At 50.7% G+C, this 22,377-nt stretch overlaps 1 protein-coding gene across 4 annotated transcripts in view; it reads left to right on the forward strand.

Annotated features, from left to right (window-relative positions):
• The window catches only part of LOC119974214 (transmembrane 6 superfamily member 1-like), a 148,094-nt gene that overhangs the window by 16,680 nt on the left and 109,037 nt on the right, over positions 1-22,377 (forward strand). For all 4 annotated transcript variants that reach the window (XM_038812961.1, XM_038812960.1, XM_038812964.1 and 1 more), the window contains exons 4-6: positions 1,441-1,544; positions 5,151-5,233; positions 5,685-5,803. In XM_038812961.1, the coding sequence (XP_038668889.1) occupies positions 1,441-1,544; positions 5,151-5,233; positions 5,685-5,803 (306 nt within the window). The remainder of the gene's footprint in view (positions 1-1,440; positions 1,545-5,150; positions 5,234-5,684; positions 5,804-22,377) is intronic.

The raw sequence follows: 22,377 nt of genomic DNA on the forward strand, positions 1-22,377 counted from the left end.
CCAACCACAGAAAACACTTCTACACACAAAGGTGATAGAATTTAGAACTCTTTTCCACTAGCGCAATGTAAAGGTAGGTCAATTATTTTAAAACAAAGGTTGATAGATTTTGGATGTCCAGCGGTATTAAAAGATATGGAGTAAAAGTAGACATATGGATTACGTCACAAATCAGGCATGTTCCTAAACTTAAACTCGATGACCTGTCTAGATTGCACCTTTGTGCTACTGTATGTAAACAAAGGGGTGAAGGGTGAAATAACTAACTGTTTATCTGGTTCACTGGAATATCAATGAATGGCGTCAATACAATCAATGATAAGAAGGAGGAGAATAAAAATATTTTTTTAAAAATACAATCAATGACTTCGGTAAAAGCCATGTAGACCAGGGTGACCAAATGTGGACGAATAAAATAAGGGGTACGAAGGGACACTTTGCCTTGGGGAATGCTGGCAACACCACGAGAGGGGGAGGGGGTGTTGGAGGTTTCAGAACAAGAGAATTGAGAGCAGGAGGGGTTGGGTGAGGTGGATCAGCCGTTGACTGACTCGTGTTTGACAGTATCAAGGCAGCTGTGAGACCTACCTCAAGTCTGGTATTTCAAGTTGGGACCCATGCCCCACCCGGGACACCCAATGGACAGGCCCCAAGCCACAAATCTGGCAAAATGGAGGCCAAAAAGCCTGAAGGGTCAGAAGAAATCTGGGACAAAGTGTTCCCGGGATGCAGGACGAAAGGCCAAGTTATGGGACAGTCCCAGAATATCCTGGAACCTTGGTCACCCTGGTGTAGATCAGTTACTACCATGCTTGGTTCCCTTGTAATCAGATTTATTAGCACCTTGGTTAACATAGAACATACAGTGCAGAAGGAGGGCATTCGGCCCATTGAGTCTGCACTGACCCACTTAAGCCCTCACATCCACCCAAACCCCATAACCCAATAACCCCACCTAACCTTTTTGGTCACTAAGGGCAATTTAGCGTGGCCAATCCACCTAACCCGCACGTCTTTGGACTGTGAGAGGAAACCAAAGCCCCCGGGGGAAACCCACACAGACACGGGGAGAACGTGCAGACTCCACACAGACAGTGACCCAGCAGGAACTCGAACCTGGGACCCTGGCACTGTGAAGCCACAGTGCTATCCACTTGTGATACCGTGCTGCCCTAAGGCTGGCAGTCTTCATTTCATAGGAATAAATAAATATAAGGGAATTCTCAGTGTGGCTTTCAAACATTTTGCAATCACAAAGTTCAATGATTTACATTTTTGAAGCATTGATAAACATTAAAGTTATGAGCTTTTCTTGAATTTATGGTCAGTATTAAGTGTGAAGAAAAGTTTTTAACCAAGTAATAAAGTCAGATGCTTTGATGCTAACTGTTGTTTGACCTCTGTAAATACAATGGTTGCCCTTCTCTTTTTATTGTACAGGGTGAACCTTACCTGAGCACAGGCCATGGCCATATGATTTGCTACTGGGATGGTTCAGCACATTATTTGATGTATCTCCTGATGGTCGCAGCTATCGCATGGGAGTAGGTTATATAGGCAGTTTCTGCTTTAAAGAGAATGTGATTGTCAATGTCCATCTGAATTGCATTGCATGTGAAGCAAAACTTACAATTCCTAATGGCTACTTGGCATGATTTCAAACTAGGATATAATAATAGGGTTCGATGTTAACTCTAAGCGTGAATGGGATTTCAGCGAGTTAAACTCTTGCTATATGAGAGTCTCGCTAATATACATGTTATGCCTGTTCCAAAAGTATTAGGAATGCGCAATAAATGGCAGCCTTGCCAAAGAAACCAACAGCCTGAGGATTAATTCGAAGATGGACGTTCTCCACCACCAGCTTCCCATACTCCACGTACTCTTATTCTCTCCAGTCAGCTAATTTAGGCCAATTATCACATCATTTTGCTAATTTCTTGAGTAATTATAAGTAAAGTGGCCATAGTCCCAGATGACCATAGGCTGCTTTCCTCTTTGAAGGGGAAGAGCTGACCTGACTGGTGGTGATTTAATCTGAGGGTCACCACACCTCAGGCGAGGAGCAAAGTTGAGAAGGCGGACCTCAGCCGGTACTATAATTGAACCTGCGCTGTTGGCCTTGCTCTGCATCACAAACCAGCTGTCCAGTCAACTGAGCTGAGTATGGGCCTGATATGAAAAGATGAAAGCTATGTTCATTTTCCTTAAGGCATCTTTCCATTTTTAAAATTAATTTTTCACGGAATGTGGGCATCGCATTTGTTGCCCATCCCTAATTGTCCTTGAGAAAGTGATGGTGAGCTGCCAAGAGCTGCAGCCCATTTGGTGTAGAAACACCCACAGGGCTGTTAGAGAAGGAGCTCCAGGAATTTGACCCAGCGACAGTGAAGGGACGGTGATATATTTCCAAGACAGGATGGTGTGTAGATTGGAGGGGAACTTGCAGGTGGTGGTGTTCCCATGCTTCTACCGCCCTTGTCCTTCTAGGTGGTGGAGGTTGCAGGTTTCGAAGGTGCTGTTGGTGAGATGTTGCATTCATCTTGGAGATGGTACACGCTGATGCTGCCACAGTGTGTAGATGGTGGAGGAAGTGAATGCTTAAGATGGCGGCGGATGGGCGGGTGGGCATTGAAAGTAAACTAACATTTTTTTAAAGGCTTATCTTATTGAAATGTTCTCCTTGTATCTAAATCCAAACCTTTGTCCCGTCTGATAAAATGGCAGGCCCTGAGATAATGAGAACCAAGCTTCAAAAGGTATCATTATCACTCAGGTTTCTAATAATTAATGCCCATCTCATGGTTCAGTGATAGGTTTTTGCTCAAAACTCTCTGCATATCCTTTAGTGATGCAGCATGGAATATAAAACAGACCTTGTTGGCCGTTTTACCTGATTTGATATGATGTTCAACATTGTGTTCATCACGGAGGAACCCCATTAACAACCTGCAGATTACTCAGAGAGACTATAAATTAATTGAGCGAGAGTTGAAAGTACTCAATCAAAGATCCTTGTTCTCCAAATGTAGGAAAATACACTTTCAAAAACAAAACATTTTAATTTTGATCATGTGGATTTTGAACAAGCTCCTTTCTTTATGAATGAGTTTGGAAAGGCTTTCATTGTAAAAGAACAACTGAGTGCCATTTTGCTCACCATCGTGCACTGCCTGGAAATGTGGTAGAGGCAGCTTCAAGCGAGGCACTCAAGAGGGCATTGGATGATTACTTGAATAGCAACAATGTGCAGGGGTATGGAGGCGGAACGGTAGCACAGTGGTTAGCACCGTTGCTTCATAGCTCCAGGGTCCCAGGTTCGATTCCCGGCTAGGGTCACCGTCTGTATGGAGTTTGCACGTTCTCCCCGTGCATGCGTGGCTTTCCTCCCACAGTCCAAAGATGTGCAGGTTAGGTGGATTGGCTGTGCTAAATTGCCCGTAGTGTCCAAAAATTTTAGGTGAGGTTACTGGGTTACAGGGATAGGGTGGAGGTATGGGTTTAAGTAGGATGCTCTTCCCAAGGGCCAGTGCAGACTCAATGGGCTGAATGGCTTCCTTCTGCACTTTGAAGTCTATTCTATGATCTATGGGTATGGGGAAAAGGCAGGGGAATGACACAAAGTCATGATGATCGTTTGGAGAGTCCGTGCAGACACGATGGGCCAAATAGCCTCCTTTCGCGCCGTAAATATTTTGACCACTCACCTGATGAAGGAGCTATGCTCCAAAAGCTAGTGATTCCAAGTAAACCTATTGGACTTTAACCTGGTGTCGTAAGACTTCTCAATGTTCCCACTCCAGTCCTATGCCGGCATCTCCAAATCGTAAATATTTTGCCAGTAATTCAGATTAAATTTACTTCACTGCATAGTCCATTTGGAAACAAAGGTTTGCTTGTATTGTTCTTCCAATTTTCTTCTTCTTGCACCTATATGTCCAAGAGTCATTGATTCACTCTGGGATACAGTTCACAGGACTTGCAGCTTTTTGGTACATCACCGAAGGGGTTATTCTTTAAGCGCGAGTCTGGATGGTGAGTTGAGCGATTTGACCCTAGCTGACCACATCTACGTTTCACCTTGTTCTCAGATATCTCTGTAATCCAGCTCATATAGCAGTGATAAATGTGCAGCTTGATTAGGCACTGAGCAATGCAGACGTTCGAAGGCCAGCCATTTAATTTTCTCTGTACCGAGTGAGATGGAATGCTGGCAAGGGCGATACAATTGGTCTCTTAGGCAACAAAGAGCAATAATGAATCCAGTGCTGATTGCTCTTGAGCTTCTTGGAAGTTTGTTTGGCTGGTACCCATACCATGCTGTCGGGGCTGAGAGCAGTTGTTAAAATGTCTGTGTTTGAATAGCACCCCGACACCTTCTGTTGAAGCTCATGAAAAAGGTTGGACACTTGACAGGGTAGATGCTGAGAGGTTGTTTCCCTTTCTGGGTCAGTGTAGGACCAGAGGGCATACTCTCAGAGTGAGATGTTGCCTGTATAAGGGCAGGTTGAGGAGGAATTTCTTCTCTCAGAGGGTAGTGAATCTGAGGAACTCTTTACCACAGAGAGCTCCAGAGGCTGGGTCATTATTTATGTTCGAGGCTGAGATCGACAGATTTTTAATCAGTAAGGGAATCAAGGGTTTTGACGATAAGGCAGAAAGGTGGAGTTGAGGATTATCATATCAGATCAGTCATGATCGCATTGAATGGCAGAGCATCATCTCAGGGCCGAATGGCCTACTTTTGCTCCTACACCTTCTGGTCTTATGGAGTGCGGTACTGTGGGAGCCATACTCCAAAATGAGTTAGCACTTTCAGGAGAGAAGAAATTATCTCCCTGAGAAGTTGGGGCTTGGTGTGGGTGGCGCAGTAATGGAAATTGAAGGAAGCATATTCTGTTAAAATGTCCGTTGTTGGGAATTTTTCCAAAAGCACATGGTACATGTCCTATTTTTAAAAAGTAGCACATTTCTTCAATTGGAAATGCGTTGTGCATTCCATTAACATGTTTATAGATGCTTCCGGAAGAGACTTTCAGTTCAGTAAAATGATTTAGCCAGAGTGAGGAATAGCTTTCAAATGTTTTAATTTGTGCAATGTTTGACTGTTGGTGGTACTGCATGTGAGAGCCATGCTTTATATTTTTCAGGCAGAGTTACAGGACCATTGGCTTATACTGGGTTGGATCGATCCTGATGAGTACTATGGTATTCTTATCTGGAAACCTTGTGGGTAAGAACAAACATATTCTGTCTCCGTGTGCTTTACTGTGTCTCTTGTCTCTCTTTGCATCTCATCTTGCAGACATGCGCTCTGGAGATATCCTGCATTATGTACATAATAATAATCTTTATTGTCATTAGTAGGGTTACATTACCATGCGTGTGGATGTGCTAATCTCGCTCTCTCTCACTCATTCACTCTTTACCTTTCTATCTTGCTCTCTCTTTCTCTTTCTTTTTATCTCTTCACCCAGTTTATTAGGTTTCAACATCAGGTTCTTAAAGAATAGAAAAATATTTTTCATTAAAAAAATGCCAATTTAAAGTTCTGTGATCTAAAGCTAATTTGAGGAAGGGGTTGAACAGCGAGAACCTGAACCAATTCTCTTACCTTTTTTATTGATGATTTGTAGATTACAAGTCTTAGTTCTGAATCTTCTTTCCTTTTGTACATTCACTAGGGAAATACGGCACCAAACTTGGTCCTGTCAGCCTCCTCATTGTTCCTTACCTTGTCCTTCCCATGTGGGCTGTTCTTCAAATTTCTAACCAGCCTCTAGAGAATGAATCTGCACCTAAGGTTAGTACCTCATTAATTGTAAACTGTCTGCATTAAGAATTGACTTTAGTGCTGGGATAAAGTTGAGAACTAAGTTGTACTGCTGAGAAAGATTCCATCTACTATCACTGGTAAGAGGTGATTTAGCAATCTGAACTACAAAGTGAATACAGTAGTTCTTTTTCTTTGCGCTATTCATCTTTGTCTCTGGAGAGGACATGTATTGCCCATCCCAGGTTGCCCTTACAAAGGTGGCTGTGTCCCTTCTCTTGAACCACTGAAGCCCACCTGGTGTAGGTACGCCCACAATGCTGTTAGCTCAGTAGTTTCAGGATATTGATCCAGCAGCAGTTCAGGAAAGCTGATGATATGTCCCAGCTGGGATGGTGTGTGACTTGGAGAAATAAAACTGGAAGTAATGGTTTTGCCAAATAACTGTTGCCCTTTCCCTTTTAGCTATTGGAGGTTGTGGATTGGGAGGCATTGTTGAAGTAGCCTTCACCAGCTGCTGTAGGACACATTGACCGTGGGGTTGCGCCCATGTTCACCACAAATGTAAACGGCAATGTGGGCGTATATTATTGCAAGGCGCAAAAAATGAAAATGTCACCGGGGAGATCTCCGTTTCTGAGTTTCTCCACCTCTCACCAGTGACATAATGAGGTTCTCGCCCAGCAAGGTCAGGAACCTCATTTTAATAAATTGACATACAACTGTAGGACTTCTCCACTGTATATCCCTCCCACCCCCTTCGCCAGCTTGATGTCATGTCAGCGAGGTTCACAACTGTATTTTGCGAAACATGAACCAGACAAAGGGAACCCACTGGTGGCACACAGGTAAGTCCAGCCGCTTGGGGGGGGGGGGGGGGGGGGGGCACATGCCCAGGCATTAAACTGACACTGCCCCTTGGCACCCGTGGACCTCCAGGCTGCCCCTCTGGGGAACTTCGTTGGTGCGGGGGTGGGGGTTCCCCATATCCATGGGAGTGGGGGAGAGTGGGGAATCATGGCACCCTATTAGGTCTCGGTTGATACCCTCTGCCCAGAGTACTGCAAAATGAGGTGAGAAAAACTGGCTGCACGGTGCGCGAGCTGCCCACAGGCTCTCTCGCCTCAGCCTGCACTCTGTGCAAATAACAGAAAATCCCGCCCATTTTCACCACCGCTCACCAGTGGTAGATGGAGTGGATGGTCAAGATGTTGGGTGGACTGCTGATCAAGGAGGCTGTTTCGTGCTGGATGATTTTGAGCTTCTGGAGTGTAATTACAGCTGCACCCATCCAAGCAATTGGAGTATTCAATTGCACATGTGGAATTTAACCAGCTTTCTCTGATTGATGGGGTTCTAGTGACTTTTATCCATCCAGTGACTCACTGTGGAAGATGCATATTAGGTGAAGTTTAGCAAGGATATCTTTCTTGGCCAGCAGCCTTTCAGTGCTCGACATTTAAAACCACAGGAAGAATGGATGCTTGAGCAAGGAGGCAGAGGCCACCAGAGCAATGGAGTATGAGTCAACATTTTGAATGGAGAAGGGAAGAGGTTGTGGAGGGGAAAATGGGTCAGGTATATATTAATAATTACAATTTAAAACTTTATATATTGTGAGGTTTGTTTTAAAAAAATATTTGGAAACCTCGATGAGGATCGTGAAATATTTCAAACTGGATAATCACATCAAACAAACACATCTTGATAATTTGATTATTCCTGATTAAGAGTGGCCGTTGCTATGTTAATCTCATAGCTCCCAAAAATTGCAAGCTCAATTTAGCCGATTAGTGACATATCAGCTCCTTGCCGATTCAGCCGGTACCTCCTGCTGGCTCAGGGGACATTATACACTTTGGAGGTTCGTGGAATTCTTACCATAGTTGGTCAGTGCTCTTTCAAGATTTTGGCACCCCGCCTGAAATATTGGGCGAAATCTAATGGCAGTGCTGCGCTTGACCCGGGACACAATACGGCCAGTAAATCTCGTGAGAGGCCTCTCGTGAGATTTACCCGGCTCGCTACGCTTCACGATATCTAACAGGATCTGGATTCCATCTGCATATTAAAGTGTGCAGTTAGGCGCCAGAATCGAATTCCCTCGCCGAGGAGACCCCAACCGGGCGCCATTTAGCATTGGTCTCCATAAATTGGGACCAGGTGGAACGGTGATCGGAGGCCCCCGTGTGGTTGGCCTCTGGGTATGGTGGCACCCTGACACTACTGAAACCACCTGGGCACTGCCAGCCTGGCACCCTGACTGTGTCACATAGACACCAGGCAGTCCCACACCCAGGTACCAGACTGGCACTGCCATGCTGCCCAAGTGGCACTGCAAGGTTGTCAGGGGCACTGCCAGGCTGGCGGTCTCAAGGTGGCATTTTGCCTGCGCCGAGGTCCTGGCCTGGGGGGTGCTCTGCTCTTATGAGGTTGGTGAGGGGGGCTTGAGGACCTCCCAAAAGGTAAGTTGGGAGCGCATCTGGGGATCACGTTGAGGGAGCAGGAGATCGAATGGTGCCCCGATCTATTCCTGCACTGGCAAGTGGAGCTTCCCAGTGCAGGAAATGAAGGTACATGAGGCCGGAAAAAAGAGTCCCGTTTGATAGCCCAAACAGCAGGACTCTTTTTGTTTGCTAAATCGCGCTCAAATTACTTACCCCTCATTCTTTATTACTTAATGAGGGGGGGGGGAGGGGGATCAGATAGCTAAAGCTGTGATGCAAAATGATAAGAACAGTATGGGCTCGATCCCTGTACCTGCTGTGGTAGCCCATGGAAGCCTGCCTCCCCACATTACCCCACATTTTGGGGAGTGGTGCCCCTCAAACTATATAAAAGCAATTGTTTTTCTATGGTCCTTTATGGACAATGACTAATTAACATTACCATTATTTAATACAATTAATTACCCATTCCAATGTGGAACTAGACATAATTGCATTGACAAAAATAAACAAGGTAAAAATTATATGCTAAAAATTATATACTCTTAAAATTCTCTTTTAATATAACATATTCTAGCATGGACAATCTTAGGAACGATTGGGCAGCACGGTAGCATAGTGGGTAGCACAATTGCTTCACAGCTCCACGGTCCTAGGTTCGATTCACGGCTTGGCTCACTGTCTGTGTGGAGTCTGCACGTTCTCCCCGTGTGTGCGCTGGTTTCCGCTGGGGGCTCCGGTTTTCTCCCACAGTCCAAAGATGTGCAAGTTAAGTGGATTGGCCATGCTAAATTGCCCTTAGTGTTCAAAATTGCCCTTAGTGTTGGATGGGGTTACTGGGTTATGGGGATGGGGTAGAGGTGTGGGTAATGTTCTTTCCAAGAGCCGGTGCAGACTCGATGGGCTGAATGGCCTCCTTCTGCATTGTAAATTCTATGATTCACTAGTTATTTAATAAAGAACAGGTTGACATTTGCATAATCTATTTTTAACAGAGCTAGTGTAAGGTCTGGCAAGAAGTTCAACATTGTTCAATGTTGATACAATCGAGCTATATTTAGATGAAATATGCTGCGTAACTTGACCTAATTATTTTCTGTGTGTGTGCATGTGTCTGTGTGTCTTCGTGAGTACGTTATACATATATATATAGTTAGGAAAAGGTATTTTAAGGGTTTTTTATTTGCATTGGTAAACATCAGAAATAAGGAATAGTTTTAAGTGGGTTTAATTTAATGTTTATGTGCTTTGAAGGGTAAAGCCGAAAGTTACATTCATGCTGGACAAACAAAGGTGTTTATATGTGTGGGGGTTGGTTAAGTTCCAACTGTGAGGGATACGGACAAGATGGGAATAGAGGGATACGGACCCCAGAAGTGCAGAAGATTTTAGTTTAGACGGGCAGCATGGTCGGCACAGGCTTGGAGGACTGAAGGGCCTGTTCCTGTGCTGTACTTTTCTGTGTTCTTTGTTCTTTGTGTTTCTCTTGCGCTTCAAGTGGGCTGCAGTGTGAAGCATAAATAGTGGTAGCTTAGCAACAGGAGGCCACTTTCCTTTGTTCCTAGTTGTAACTGAAAGCCAGGGCAGTTGGAGATATGTAGAGAATGAAAAGGAAGATCTCACAGCTCTGCTAGAAGCAGTTAGTTTATTTAATAAGGACATGGGGAGTCCACAGCAAGTAAAATGAAGAACTTTGGTTTATTTACAATACGGTATATATATTTCCTGGTAGATCTCTAAAGGGTTTCTTTGTGGTTGGTGTCTTATTGGCCGACCTTTTGTACAATGCTAAATTGAGCTCCCCCACCCCTCAGTGGGGGAGCTCGTATTCCGCGAGAACCACAAGGAAGATAATCATTCCTACCTAGATAGGATAGATGCGGGCAGGTTGTTTCCACTGGCGGGTGACAGCAGAACTAGGGGGCATAGCCTCAAAATAAGGGGAAGTAGATTTAGAACTGAGTTTAGGAGGAACTTCTTCACCCAAAGGGTTGTGAATCTATGGAATTCCTTGCCCAGTGAAGCAGTTGAGGCTCCTTCATTACATGTTTTTAAGGTAAAGATAGATAGTTTTTTGAAGAATAAAGGGATTAAGGGTTATGGTGTTCGGGCCGGAAAGTGGAGCTGAGTCCACAAAAGATCAGCCATGATCTCATTGAATGGCGGAGCAGGCTCGAGGGGCCAGATGGCCTACTCCTGCTCCTAGTTCTTATGTTCTTATGTTCTTATGTACCCCGTAAGTCCCATGCAGGATATTAGAAGGCTAGAGAGGGAACATCTCTCTCAGCTTTGAACATAGAACAGTACAGCACAGAACAGGCCCTTCGGCCCTCGATGTTGTGCCGAGCATTGTCCAAAACCAAGATCAAGCTATCCCACTCCTTGTCATTCTGGTATGCTCCATGTGCCTATCCAATAACTGCTTGAAAAAAACCGTACCATGGAGTAATGAGTGGCTAGTTAAGATAATTAGAGAAATTAAGAGAAGTTTCCAAGCATCCTGAGGTTAAAGATACCCAGGCAGACATAATTGAGAGGAACACTGGGATGCCAGAAATACATCAGAAGTGATTTTCAAGTTTGTGTGATTTTACTACACTCCGTGGTATCGGAGTTAAAATAACTACTGAAATGAGTGCCTGGATCTCAGAGTTTGTGTAGAAGCCTGTAAGACAAAGAAATCCTAGAAGGGATGATGTGGAATCCTGGAATGGATTTCCTGTTAAAAGTGGAGCGGTAGGAGGAAAAAGTGGAAGCTTTATTTTATAGAGTCATTTGTCAAACCAAGGGAAAGCATTATTATTTTTTCTTTGTTTGTTCATGGGACGTGGGCGTCACAGGCTGTGTGAGAATTTATTGCCCATCCCTAATTACGCTTGAAGGGGCAGTTAAGAGTGAACCACATTGTTGTGGGTTTGGAGTCACATGTAGGTCAGACCAGGTAAGAACACACTTCCTTCCCTGAAGGACATTAATGAACCAGATGGTTTTTTATGAAAATCAACATTGGTACACCTCTTTTCATTCGTTTAAAGTTAGGGGTTGTAAGCCATGGCTTTCAGCCACTCCTCCTCTGACCACCCTCATTTGCATATATGAACATATATCACCATGAACTCCTACATCCCTGGCATGTCCGCACATGGAATACATCCTAAATGGAATTGCCACGGTAGCTCTTATGTGATGGAAAGTTGGCGGAAATGGATTCCATTCTCACAAAACAATTTTGCGAGGCTCGATTTACACTCCAAGCGCAAAATGTAAGTAAATTTGGGGCCAGTATCAAATTGCACAAATCCTGGCTGATTCACAACTTCCTGACCAGTTTTATACCAGCATAGCATGCCACAAGGCACTAATTTGTGATCTAGTACCATAACTGAATTAGCCGTGTCTGTGTACATTTGTCCTTGTGTGCTACATTGATATGAAGTGGAGTTGAGACAGATGTAGGTAGGGAGAAGACCTTGAGCTTTGGGCAAGGTGTGGAACATCAGCTGTCCAAAATTTAATGCCAGAAGCCATTACCAGCGGAATTGTTTTGGTAACTGTTTTAACCTGCCTGGATCCTATTAGCTGGGGAAAATTGGTTACCCCATGATGTTGTATTTTAGGGAACATGAGCTCCCCAATATGGGGGTGGAGTAATCGTTAACCTTTCAACTGTATAAGTAGAGCTGGCCCGTATGGTACTGGCTTGAGAGAGAACCAATAGTGAACGACTGGTGCTATGTAAATATTGTTGTAAATAAAAGTTACTTTGCGCGCGATTCTCCGCTGCCCACGACGGGTCGGAGAATAGCGGGAGGGCCTTCCCGACAATTTTCACGCCCTCCCGCTATTCTCCCCCCCCACCACGGCCGCCCCACGACACGAATGGCTGCTCGCCGTTTTTTACGGCGAACAGCGATTCTCCCCAGGCCGATGGGCCGAGTTCCCAGGCCTTTACGGCCGTTTTCACGAACGCGATCACACCTGCTCTCACCGTTCGTGAAAACGGCCGCAAAGTGCCGTCCCGGACAACCATGGCACCGATTGCCACGGCCGTGCCAAGGGTGGCATGGGCCTGCGGGCAGCGGGTCCGATACCCGCGCACTATTTGTTCTTCCGCCGCCCCGCAGGATCAGTCCGCGCGGCGGCTGAGGGGCATGACGGCCCGCGCATGCGTGGGTTTGACGCGTCTGCGTGATGATGTCATCCGCGCATGCGCGGGTTGGAGCCTTCCAACCCGCGCATGCGCGGCTGACGTCATCGTGAGCGTCAGCCGGCGTGACGCTTGGCGCGCGGACTTAGCGACGGTCGCTAAGCCCGCAATGCCGTGCTTCGCAGGGCCCCGCTGCTAGCCCCGCCCGGGGGGGGAGAATTGGGTCCTGGGAGGGGGCGCGGAGGCTGCCGTGAAACACGGCCAGTTTCACGGCAGCCTTTGCGACTCGCCGCATTTGCGGAGAATCGCGCCCTTTATGTTTGACTCAACAAACCCTTATTGGCTCTCACAAAAGTAACCTTGGCAGATTAGCATCTCGGAAAACCAGAACTAATGACCAAGATATTCCACTTCTTTTTCTTTTTAATTTAGAGTACCCAATTAATTTTTTCCAATTAAGGGGCAATTTAGCACGGCCAATCCACCTACCCTGCACATCTTTGGGTTGTGGGGGTGAAACCCACGCAAACACGGGGAAAATGTGCAAACTCCACACGGACAGCACCCAGAGCCGGGATCGAACTGTGGACCTCGGCGCCATGAGGCAGCAGGGCTAACTCACTGCGCCACCGTGCTGCCCAGATATTCCACTTCTGATGACATTGAACTTCCTGATTAAAAGATTAGTGATAAACGCAGCAGGCCACATTTTTTCCTGACCTCAGTTTCCTGTATGTTGTAAATAAGCATGCAGATGAAACCAAGATTGGGCATTTCTTCACGCTCCACTTTAACAGCCAGGGAAAAGTATACGGTGAGAGGTCATGACGGGAACTGCACTGGACTACCAGCTCCTGAGTTCTGGGGTACGGATTTGCTCAGAGTCCATCTGGCGCTGACTTACAGAACAACATGTGCCTACTGGCCAAACAACTTTTACATCAGCCTTAATAGTATATGTCAAAGCTTCATCAGTTAATTTTGCAAAAGGTTGTCTGGAATCTTGTCACCACCAGTTTCAAATGTTCGCATTTATGCAAATATTCTTTCCAATAAACATGTGTCCTGACATCCGTAACCACAAGTTTGAGGTATTATAAATATTTAGAGTCTGCATTACTTACGTTGGTGCGAAAATGGAGCTATAACCATTCTTTGTGAAGCTTTGGATATGCTATCACTATTAATAAAGGTTTCCACTTCCCAATAGCACAGAGAATTGTTTTTATAGCATCGTTTCCAGCACCTGCATAAATACTTTAAAGGTCTGCATTACTTATAATAACTCAAAAATGTAGTCACAGAGATCATGGGCGAGATTCTCTGTTTGCCGATGCTGAAATTGCAATATGCGATTGGGCGGAGAATAGGTTCTGACGCCAAATTCGCGGTGGGCGCCAGTTTGATGCCAAATCGCGATTCTCTGTCACCTCGACATCAGCTTCAATGCACACCGGAACGCACATACAGTAAACACCGTTTGCATATCATTAGCGGGCCCGACCCGGTATTTGCCGGGGTCCCCTCCATTCTTCTTCTCAGATGGAGGTGGAGTTGAAATGCCCATCAGCCATGATTGAATGGCGGAGTGGACTCGATGGGCCGAATGGCCTTACTTCCACTCCTATGTCTTATGGTCTTATGGTCTTATGGGCCGAGTTCCCGACGGCGTGGTTCACTTATGCTTTTTTAATTGTGAAACCGGGGTGGTGGCTGATGAAGGAGAGAGAGAGGAGGTAGGACACAGAGAGATGCGAACTTGGGCTGCTGGCCCGGACATTGGCCGGGTTGGCTGGGGTGGGGGGGGGTTGCCATGGAGGGGGAGAACGGGGTGGCAGAATCTGGGAACAGGCGAGTGGCTGGGGTGAACCCCACGGGACAATTACTGCGGCCATCCTGCTATGCACCCACTTACCACCCACCTTGGCCCCTGGTTCTACAGGGTGATACCGGCCATATGGGTGCCCGCACCCCACCCTCCTCCACCCCCACTCCGTCACCCGGCTGCCACCCACTAGCAGCCCACCCAGGGCAACACCCACAATAGCCCCAACGAGGGCCGCGGTGCATAACCACTGTTGAGGGCAATGCCAGCCGATGGTACCACTGGCATCATGGATGGACGCCACGGCCAGGGGCCCAAAAGGTGCTGGCCACCAACGCAGTGCCAACTGGAGCCACCGTGTAGCCCGGTGGAACTGGTTGGACACAGAGGTTTACACCATGCTAACATTTCAGCCTTTCATCCTCTGCAAACAATGGATATTGGAATTCAACCTGCAATAGTGGCCTTTTCCCTAGTCACCACAGCTCTGGGGGATGCCCTGCGGCTGTACGAGCAGGAACTGCTCGAGGAGGAGGTGGAAGCTGCAGCATCGGAGCGCGCAGCAGCGGTGCATGCAGCGGTGGAGAGTGCCGCAGACAGACAGGTGGTAGATGTCCAGGTTGGAGAGGTGGCTGCCCAACAGGCCAAGGAGGAGGAAGTTCCAAGGAGGCGCCACATGAGGCCTCCTGTGTACCGGCAATGCCTGTCATTCGAGGACCTGTCAGACCGGACATGCCGTCGAAGACTCCAGCTGAGCAGGGAGACAGTGCGACATATCTGCCAGATGATGGCATACCTGGCACCGTGGGTGTAAGGGGGAGGACACCCGCTCCCAGTGGCTGCCAAGGTGACGGTTGCCCTGAACCTTCACACGACGGGGTCCTTCCAGGCGCCAGGTAGGGACCTGTCCAGGATCCAGATCTTGGTGCACTGGTGCACCCACGCTTTCATGGAGGCCCCATATGCCCATGCGACTCAATAGATCCATTTCAATGTAGACCGAGCCCACCATGATGCTTGGGCAACAGGGTTTGCCACCATCACCGGGATGCCACAGGTCCAGTGGGTGATCGATGGGATACATGTCCCCCTACGAGCCCCTGCAGATAACAGGCCATGATACACAAACCGAAAGAGGTTCCACTTGATGAACGTTCAGCTCGTGTGTGACCATCAGCTGTGCATCATACACGTCTGCGCCCGATACCCGGGCAGTGTGCAGAATGCCTTCCACCTTGCACACTCGTTTAGCGATTCCTGACATGTTCGAGATGCCCTGCCAGCTGGGGGGGGGGGGGGGGGGGGGGGGTTGGCTCCTGGGCGACACTGCGTGGTTGATGACACCTATCCGGAGGCTACAGACCGACGTGGAGACCCACCACAACAACGCCCATGCAGCGATCAGGACCGTGATCAAGCGGTGGTTTGGCCTGCTGAAGATGCGGTTCAGGTGCCTGGACTGTTCTGAAGAGGCCCTCGAGTATGACGCTGGGTGGGCACCCGCATCCTGGTGGCCTGCTGTGTCCTCCACAACATCGTGCAGCAGAAGTGCGACGTGCTGGAGGAGGAGGATGAACTGCAGTCCTCGTCCAACGAGGGGGATGCCGGCGAGGGCAGGACCTGGAGCCCAGGCAGCCACGGGAGGCCGCACAATGTGTGCGCCAGGACCAATATGCACGGGACGCTCTGATTGCCTTCAGGTTCCCTGTCAAGGGGTGGAATGGAGGGAGGGGACTGGCCAGGGCACGGACACTTCATTCCACCCCTATACCACCCCTCCCCATTGTCAGCAGGCCACCCCAGGCCTGCAACTCCCTCTGTGATACAAACCTGTCGCACTTCGGGGCCGGGGGGGGGGGGGGGGCATTGCCGGTACCAGCAGGTCTGGTCCACGGGATGGAGGATGATGACAGCCCGTTCTGCGATGAGCTCTAGTGCTCCACATCGTTTGGCAATGTTTGGCACCTGCCCACGGTAGCACTTTCCACTGCCCACCTGGGTGATCCCTGCATGCGAGCTGGCCATTCCGTCATATGGTTCCTTCGAATTCCTAGGGTGGCGGTGGTGGGAACGGTCTGTGGTGAGGGAATGGAGACCAGGCCACCCACGGGGTCCGACCATTTCCCCTTAACGTCCGCCCAGTCACACCAGATGGACCCGCCCTATCCCCAGCAGGTCCTGCAAGACACACGACAAGACATATGATTAGACCGCGGGCCGAGGGGGAGAGCGGGAATGGGTGTGGGGGTGGTGTGGGGATGAGGGTGGTGTGGGAGTGATGGGCTGTGTTGGGGTGAGGATGATGTGATGGTGATGGTGGGGGAGTGGGTCGTGTAGGGTGAGGGTAGTGTGGGGGTAAGGGTGGTGTGGGGATGAGGGTGGCGTGGCGGTGAGGGTGGTGTAGGGTGAGGGTGGTGTGGGAGTGATGGGCTGTGTTGGGGCGAGGGTGGTGTTGGGGTGAGGGTGGTGTTGGGGTGAGGGTGGTGTTGGGGTGAGGGTGGTGTAGGGTGAGGGTGGTGTGGGAGTGATGGGCTGTGTTGGGGTGAGGGTGGTGTTGGGGTGAGGGTGGTGTTGGGGTGAGGGTGGTGTTGGGGTGAGGGTGGTGTTGGGGTGAGGGTGGTGTGGGGGTGAGGGTGGTGTGGGGGTGAGGGTGGTGTGGGGGTGAGGGTGGTGTGGGGGTGAGGGTGGTGTCGGGTGAGGGTGGTGTGGGGGTGAGGGTGGTGTGGGGGTGAGGGTTGTGTGCTGGTGGTTTTGGGGGGGGGGGGTTTGGCATGTCATGGGGAATGGCAACTCAGCAGGGTCTCATTTTCTCGCCCACTGCCGAGCTTCACCTCTGCCACATCCCTTTCCTCCGGCTGCCGACCACGTCCGGGGCGCAGTGCATGGCCACATTGAGGGGCCGCAGGACCAGCGGTCCCACTCCTGCCTTCTCCTGCTCCCGGTGGTTTTGCGCGGCCTTCTCCTGGGGTGCGAGAGGGAAAGTGAAAGCAACAGTGTTCGACAGGCCGACACATGCAGCCGAGGAGGTGGGCAGCTGGTGCCCTCAGTGGCCAGCGCACCTGGCCATGGAGGCCGGTAAGGGTGCCTGCATGTGGGGCAGGGTGGGGGGGGGGGGGGGCAGCTACCGGTGTGTGGAACACGAGTTAGTGCCAGGGGTACAGTGCTGCCTACTCAGCCTGGCTGCCCTGAGGCAGTTGTGCAGTTTCTTCCAGCACTGCTGTCCGGTCTGGACGATATTCCTGGTGGCGCTGAACACCTCTGCCACCCGTGCCCAGGCACGACGAATGGCAGCAGCTGGCAGCCTCCTTCCTGGGCCGTGGTACAGTGTCACCCTCCTCTTCTCCACGGCATCCAGCAGGGTCTGCAGTTCGTCGGCGGTGAAGCGTGGAGTCGTTCCCCTTGTTGGCATCTTGTTGGGCGGGATAAGGTGTGTGGGGAGTTCAGCGGCCGCCTGATGTTCGCTGTGAGCTGCCTACCCTTGACAAAGCCCGTTTGGTCCTCTGCGACCACCTGTGGTACGCAGCCTTTTGGCCAGGACCTTTGTGACGCACAATCAATGGACACGAAACATAGATGAAGTCGAACGATAGGCTTTAATGCACAAGAAGTGTGCCCGGCAGCAGACGTACAGAAGAAAGGCCGACTGCCGGGAAGCACGGGCTCTTATATCCCGCCAAGTAGGCGGAGCTACCTACCTCTCAGCCAATCGGCTGAGAGGCACATGACTTACCCGGGCCAATGGGTAGCGAGTCCTCTAGACCAATAGCAGCTCACTTCCAGGTACCGTAATACCCCTAGTAATACTACCACATTCACCCCTTGTTGAAAAAGAACTGGGGGGGGGGGGGATGGTATGGGAAACGCGGACATGAGACGGGGGGGGGCATGTCCCGTGAGTACGTGAGAGACTGGTAGTATGACTAGAGATGTTTAGGTCGTAAGAGATGGCTGCTCACTGGCCCGCAATTATGAGCAAATACAACAACTATGTACAGTGTATAAAATTGGGGGGGGGGGGGGGAACAAAAAAATGGAGAACAGACAAGGAAAACAAGAGTCCATTCGCAGGCAAGAGTCCACCAGTAGGTCATATCGATTCAATCAGTCGATTGGGCGCCTTTGATGTCCTGCTTGACCTGCCTAGCTGTGCCAGCGACGTCGGAGCGGTGGTCGTCCGTGACTCCGGGAGCGATGATCCTGTTCCTGTGTCCGTACCCCTGGTCGGAGCTAGCGTGGGGCAGGCCGGGGGAGGGGTGTCCTGTCTGGTGGGCCGTGGGGGGTTGCTGGGGGCAGTTGGGGTTGGGGGGGAGGTTGCTGGCGCTGGGGGGTGAGGCCGAGATCCGGCGGGTGCCAGGTCCCGAAGGGAGACCGTGTCCTGTCGGCCGTCGGGATACTCCACATACGCGTATGGCGGATTTGCGTGGAGTAGCTGGACTCTTTCGACCAATGGGTCCGACTTGTGCACCCGCACGTGTTTCCGGAGCAGGATGGGCCCAGGGGTAGCCAGCCAGGTCGGGAGCGGGGTCCCTGAGGAAGACTTCCTGGGAAAAACAAGAAGGTGTTCATGAGGCGTTTGGTTAGTGGAGGTACAGAGAAGTGACCGGATAGAATGGAGGGCGTCTGGGAGGACCTCTTGCCAGTGGGAGACTGGGAGATTTCTGGACCGAAGGGCCAGCAGGACGGTCTTCCAGACCGTACCGTTCTCCCTCTCGACCTGACCGTTACCCCGGGGATTGTAACTGGTCGTCCTGCTTGAGGCGATGCCCCTGCTGAGCAGGAATTGACGCAGCTCGTCCCTCATAAATGAGGACCCCCGATCGCTATGGATGTAAGTGGGGTAACTGAACAGGGAGAAGATGGTGTGTAGGGCTTTGATAATGGTGGTCGTGGTCATGTCGGGGCAGGGGATGGCGAAAGGGAAGCGGGAGCACTCGTCAATCACGTTGAGGAAGTGCGTGTTGCGGTTGTTGGAGGGGAGGGGACCTTTGAAGTCCATGCTGAGACGTTCAAAGGGGCGGGAAGCCTTTATCAGATGCGCTTTATCAGTGCGGCTTGCACTCCGCGCAGATGTGGCATTCCCTGGTCACTGTCCTGACCTCCTCGATGGAGTAGGGCAGGTTGCGGGTCTTTATGAAGTGGAAAAAGCGGGTGACCCCCTGGGTGACAGACGTCTGCGTGGAGGGTTCGGAGGCGTCCACTTGTGCGTTGGCACAGGTGCCACGGGACAGGGCATCGGGAGGCTCGTTTAGCTTCCCAGGACGATACAAGATGTCGTAGTTGTACGTGGACAACTCAATCCTCCACCGCAAGATCTTATCGTTCTTTATCTTGCCCCTCTGTGCGTTCTCGAACATGAAAGCCACTGACCGTTGGTCTGTGAGGGGGGTAAACCTTCTGCTGGCCAGATAGTGCCTCCAATGTCGCACAGCTTCGATTATGGCCTGTGCTTCCTTCTCGACCAAGGAATGGCGGATTTCGGAAGCATGGAGGGTACGGGAGAAGAAGGCCACGGGTCTGCCCGCTTGATTGAGGATGGCCACCAGAGCAACATCGGACGCGTCGCTCTCGACCTGGAAGGGGAGGGACTTGTCGATAGCTCGCATCGTGGCCTTTGCAATGTCTGCTTTGATGCGGCTTAAGGCCTGGCGGGCCTCCATCGACAGGGGAAAAGTGGTGGACTGGATGAGGGGGCGGGCTTTGTCGGCATAATTGGGGACCCACTGGGCGTAATATGAAAAGAAGCCCAAACAGCGCTTGAGGTCTTTGAGGGAGTGGGGGAGGGGAAGCTCCATCAGGGGGCGCATGCGTTCGGGGTTCGGGGCCTATCACTCCGTTACGCACTGCGTAGCCGAGGATGGCTAGACGGTCGGTGCTAAACACGCATTTATCCTTCTTGTAGATCAGATTAAGGAGTCTTGCGGTACGGAGGAATTTTCGGAGGTTGGTGTCATGGTCCTTCTGGTCGTGGCCTCAGATGGTGACATTATCAAGATACAGGAAGGTCGCCCGTAAACCGTATTGGTCGACCATTCGGTCCATCTCCCTTTGGAAGACCGAGATCCCGTTTGTGACCCCGAAAGGAACCCTTAAAAAGTGGTAGAGTCGCCCATCCGCTTCGAACGAGGTGTACTTTCGGTCACTCGCGCGGATGGGGAGCTGATGGTAGGCGGACTTGAATTCCACCGTGGAAAAGACCTTGTACTGTGCGATCCTGTTGACCAGGCCGGAGATACGTGGGAGAGGATACGCATCCAGCTGCGTAAACCTGTTGATGGTCTGACTGTAGTCTATGACCATCCTATTTTTCTCCCCGGTCTTGACCACCAGCACTTGTGCTCACCAGGGGCTGTTGCTAGCCTCGATAACCCCTTCCTTCAGAAGCCTTTGGACTTCGGACCTGATGAAGGTCAGGTCCTGGGCACTGTACCGTCTGCTCCTGGTGGCGACGGGTTTGCAATCCGGGGTGAGGTTTAGGCAGCAGGGTAGCATGGTGGTTAGCATAAATGCTTCACAGCTCCAGGGTCCCAGGTTCGATTCCCGGCTGGGTCACTGTCTGTGTGGAGTCTGCACGTCCTCCCCCTGTGTGCGTGGGTTTCCTCCGGGTGCTCCGGTTTCCTCCCACAGTCCAAAGATGTGCGGGTTAGGTGGATTGGCCATGATAAATTGCCCGTAGTGTCCTAATAAAAGTAAGGTTAAGGGGGGGGGTTGTTGGGTTACGAGTATAGGGTGGATACGTGGGTTTGAGTAGGGTGATCATGGCTCGGCACAACATTGAGGGCCGAAGGGCCTGTTCTGTGCTGTACTGTTCTATGTTCTATGTTCAAACAAGGATAGGGATCGACCTTGAGGGACGCAAGGCTGCAGACAGTAATGGGGGGCATAGGGCTGCCGAATTTGAACGTTAAACCCTGGAGGTTGCACTGGAAATCTAACCCCAGGAGTGCTGCCGCGCAGAGGTGGGGAAGGACGAAGAGCTTGTAGTTTTTAAACTCCCTCCCCTGGACCGTGAGATCCACTATGCAGCACCCTGTGATCTGGACCGAGTGCGAACCGGAGGCCAGAGCGATTTTTTGTTTTACCAGATAAACGGGAAGTGCGCAGGGTCTTACCGTGGTGGGGTGGACGAAACTCTCTGTGCTCCCGGAGTCCAGCAGGCAGCGTGTCTCGTGGCTGTTGAGGAGGATCTTCGTGGTTGCATGGACAGCGTGTGGGGCCGCGACTGGTCCAATGTTACTGAGGCGAGTTGTGGCAGGAACTCCGAGTCGTCATCTGGCAGAGAGCAGTCGCCTGCGGGGTCCTCGGTGCCAATCCAAGGTGGCGCCGCCCGTTGGCTGCACGTGGTGGGGGGTGAACAAATTGGTGGCGCCCGGGGATCACACGTGGAGTCGGGGGCCCAAAATGGTGGCGCCCGGGGGTCGCACGTGGTGTTGTGGGCCCAAAATGGCAGCGCCCGGGGATCACTCATGGCGATGGGGGGTGGGGGCAGCGAGGTCCGCGGGCCACACCGGGCCCCTGAGCAGAGTGCCCGCAGCGACCGCTTTGGACTGACAGACGGCCGCAAAGTGGCCCTTCTTGCCGCAGCCTTTACAGGTTGCGGTGCGGGCCGGGCAGTGCTGGCGGGGGTGCTTTGCCTGGCCGCAAAAGTAACAGCAGGGCCCCATGGGTTTATCAGGGCGCCCTGCGGCACAGGCCTGTGGGGAGGGGGGTCCGAGTCTGCGGAGGTGAGGGGGGTCGCGTTCCATGCTGCCCAGGGGGCCGCCACGCGGTCGGGAGCGTACGCGCGGGCGTTACGATTGGCGACATCTAGGGAGGAGGTGAGGGCCCGTGCCTCGGTGAGGCTTAAAGTTTCTTTCTCTAAAAGCCTCTGGCGGATCTGCGAAGATTCCAAACCCGCAACAAAAGTGTCTCTGATTAAAAGTTCAGTGTGCTCGGCAGCAGAAACTTGTGGGAAGCCACAGTTCCTCCCCAGAACAAGGTGCGCCCGGTAAAATTTGTCTAAAGACTCACCAGGGGATTGCTGCCTCGTGGCCAGTAAGTGCCAAGCGTAGACCTGGTTTACCGGCCGGATGAAATGTCCTTTAAGCAAGTCCATGGCCGCATCGTAGTCTGTCGTGTCCTCTATGAGCGTGTACACGGCGGTGCCGACGCACGAGTGGTGGATGTGCAATTTCTGGTCCCTCGTCGG

The sequence above is a fragment of the Scyliorhinus canicula genome, chromosome 12 (assembly GCF_902713615.1).
Source record: "Scyliorhinus canicula chromosome 12, sScyCan1.1, whole genome shotgun sequence".
Classification (NCBI taxonomy): domain Eukaryota; kingdom Metazoa; phylum Chordata; class Chondrichthyes; order Carcharhiniformes; family Scyliorhinidae; genus Scyliorhinus; species Scyliorhinus canicula.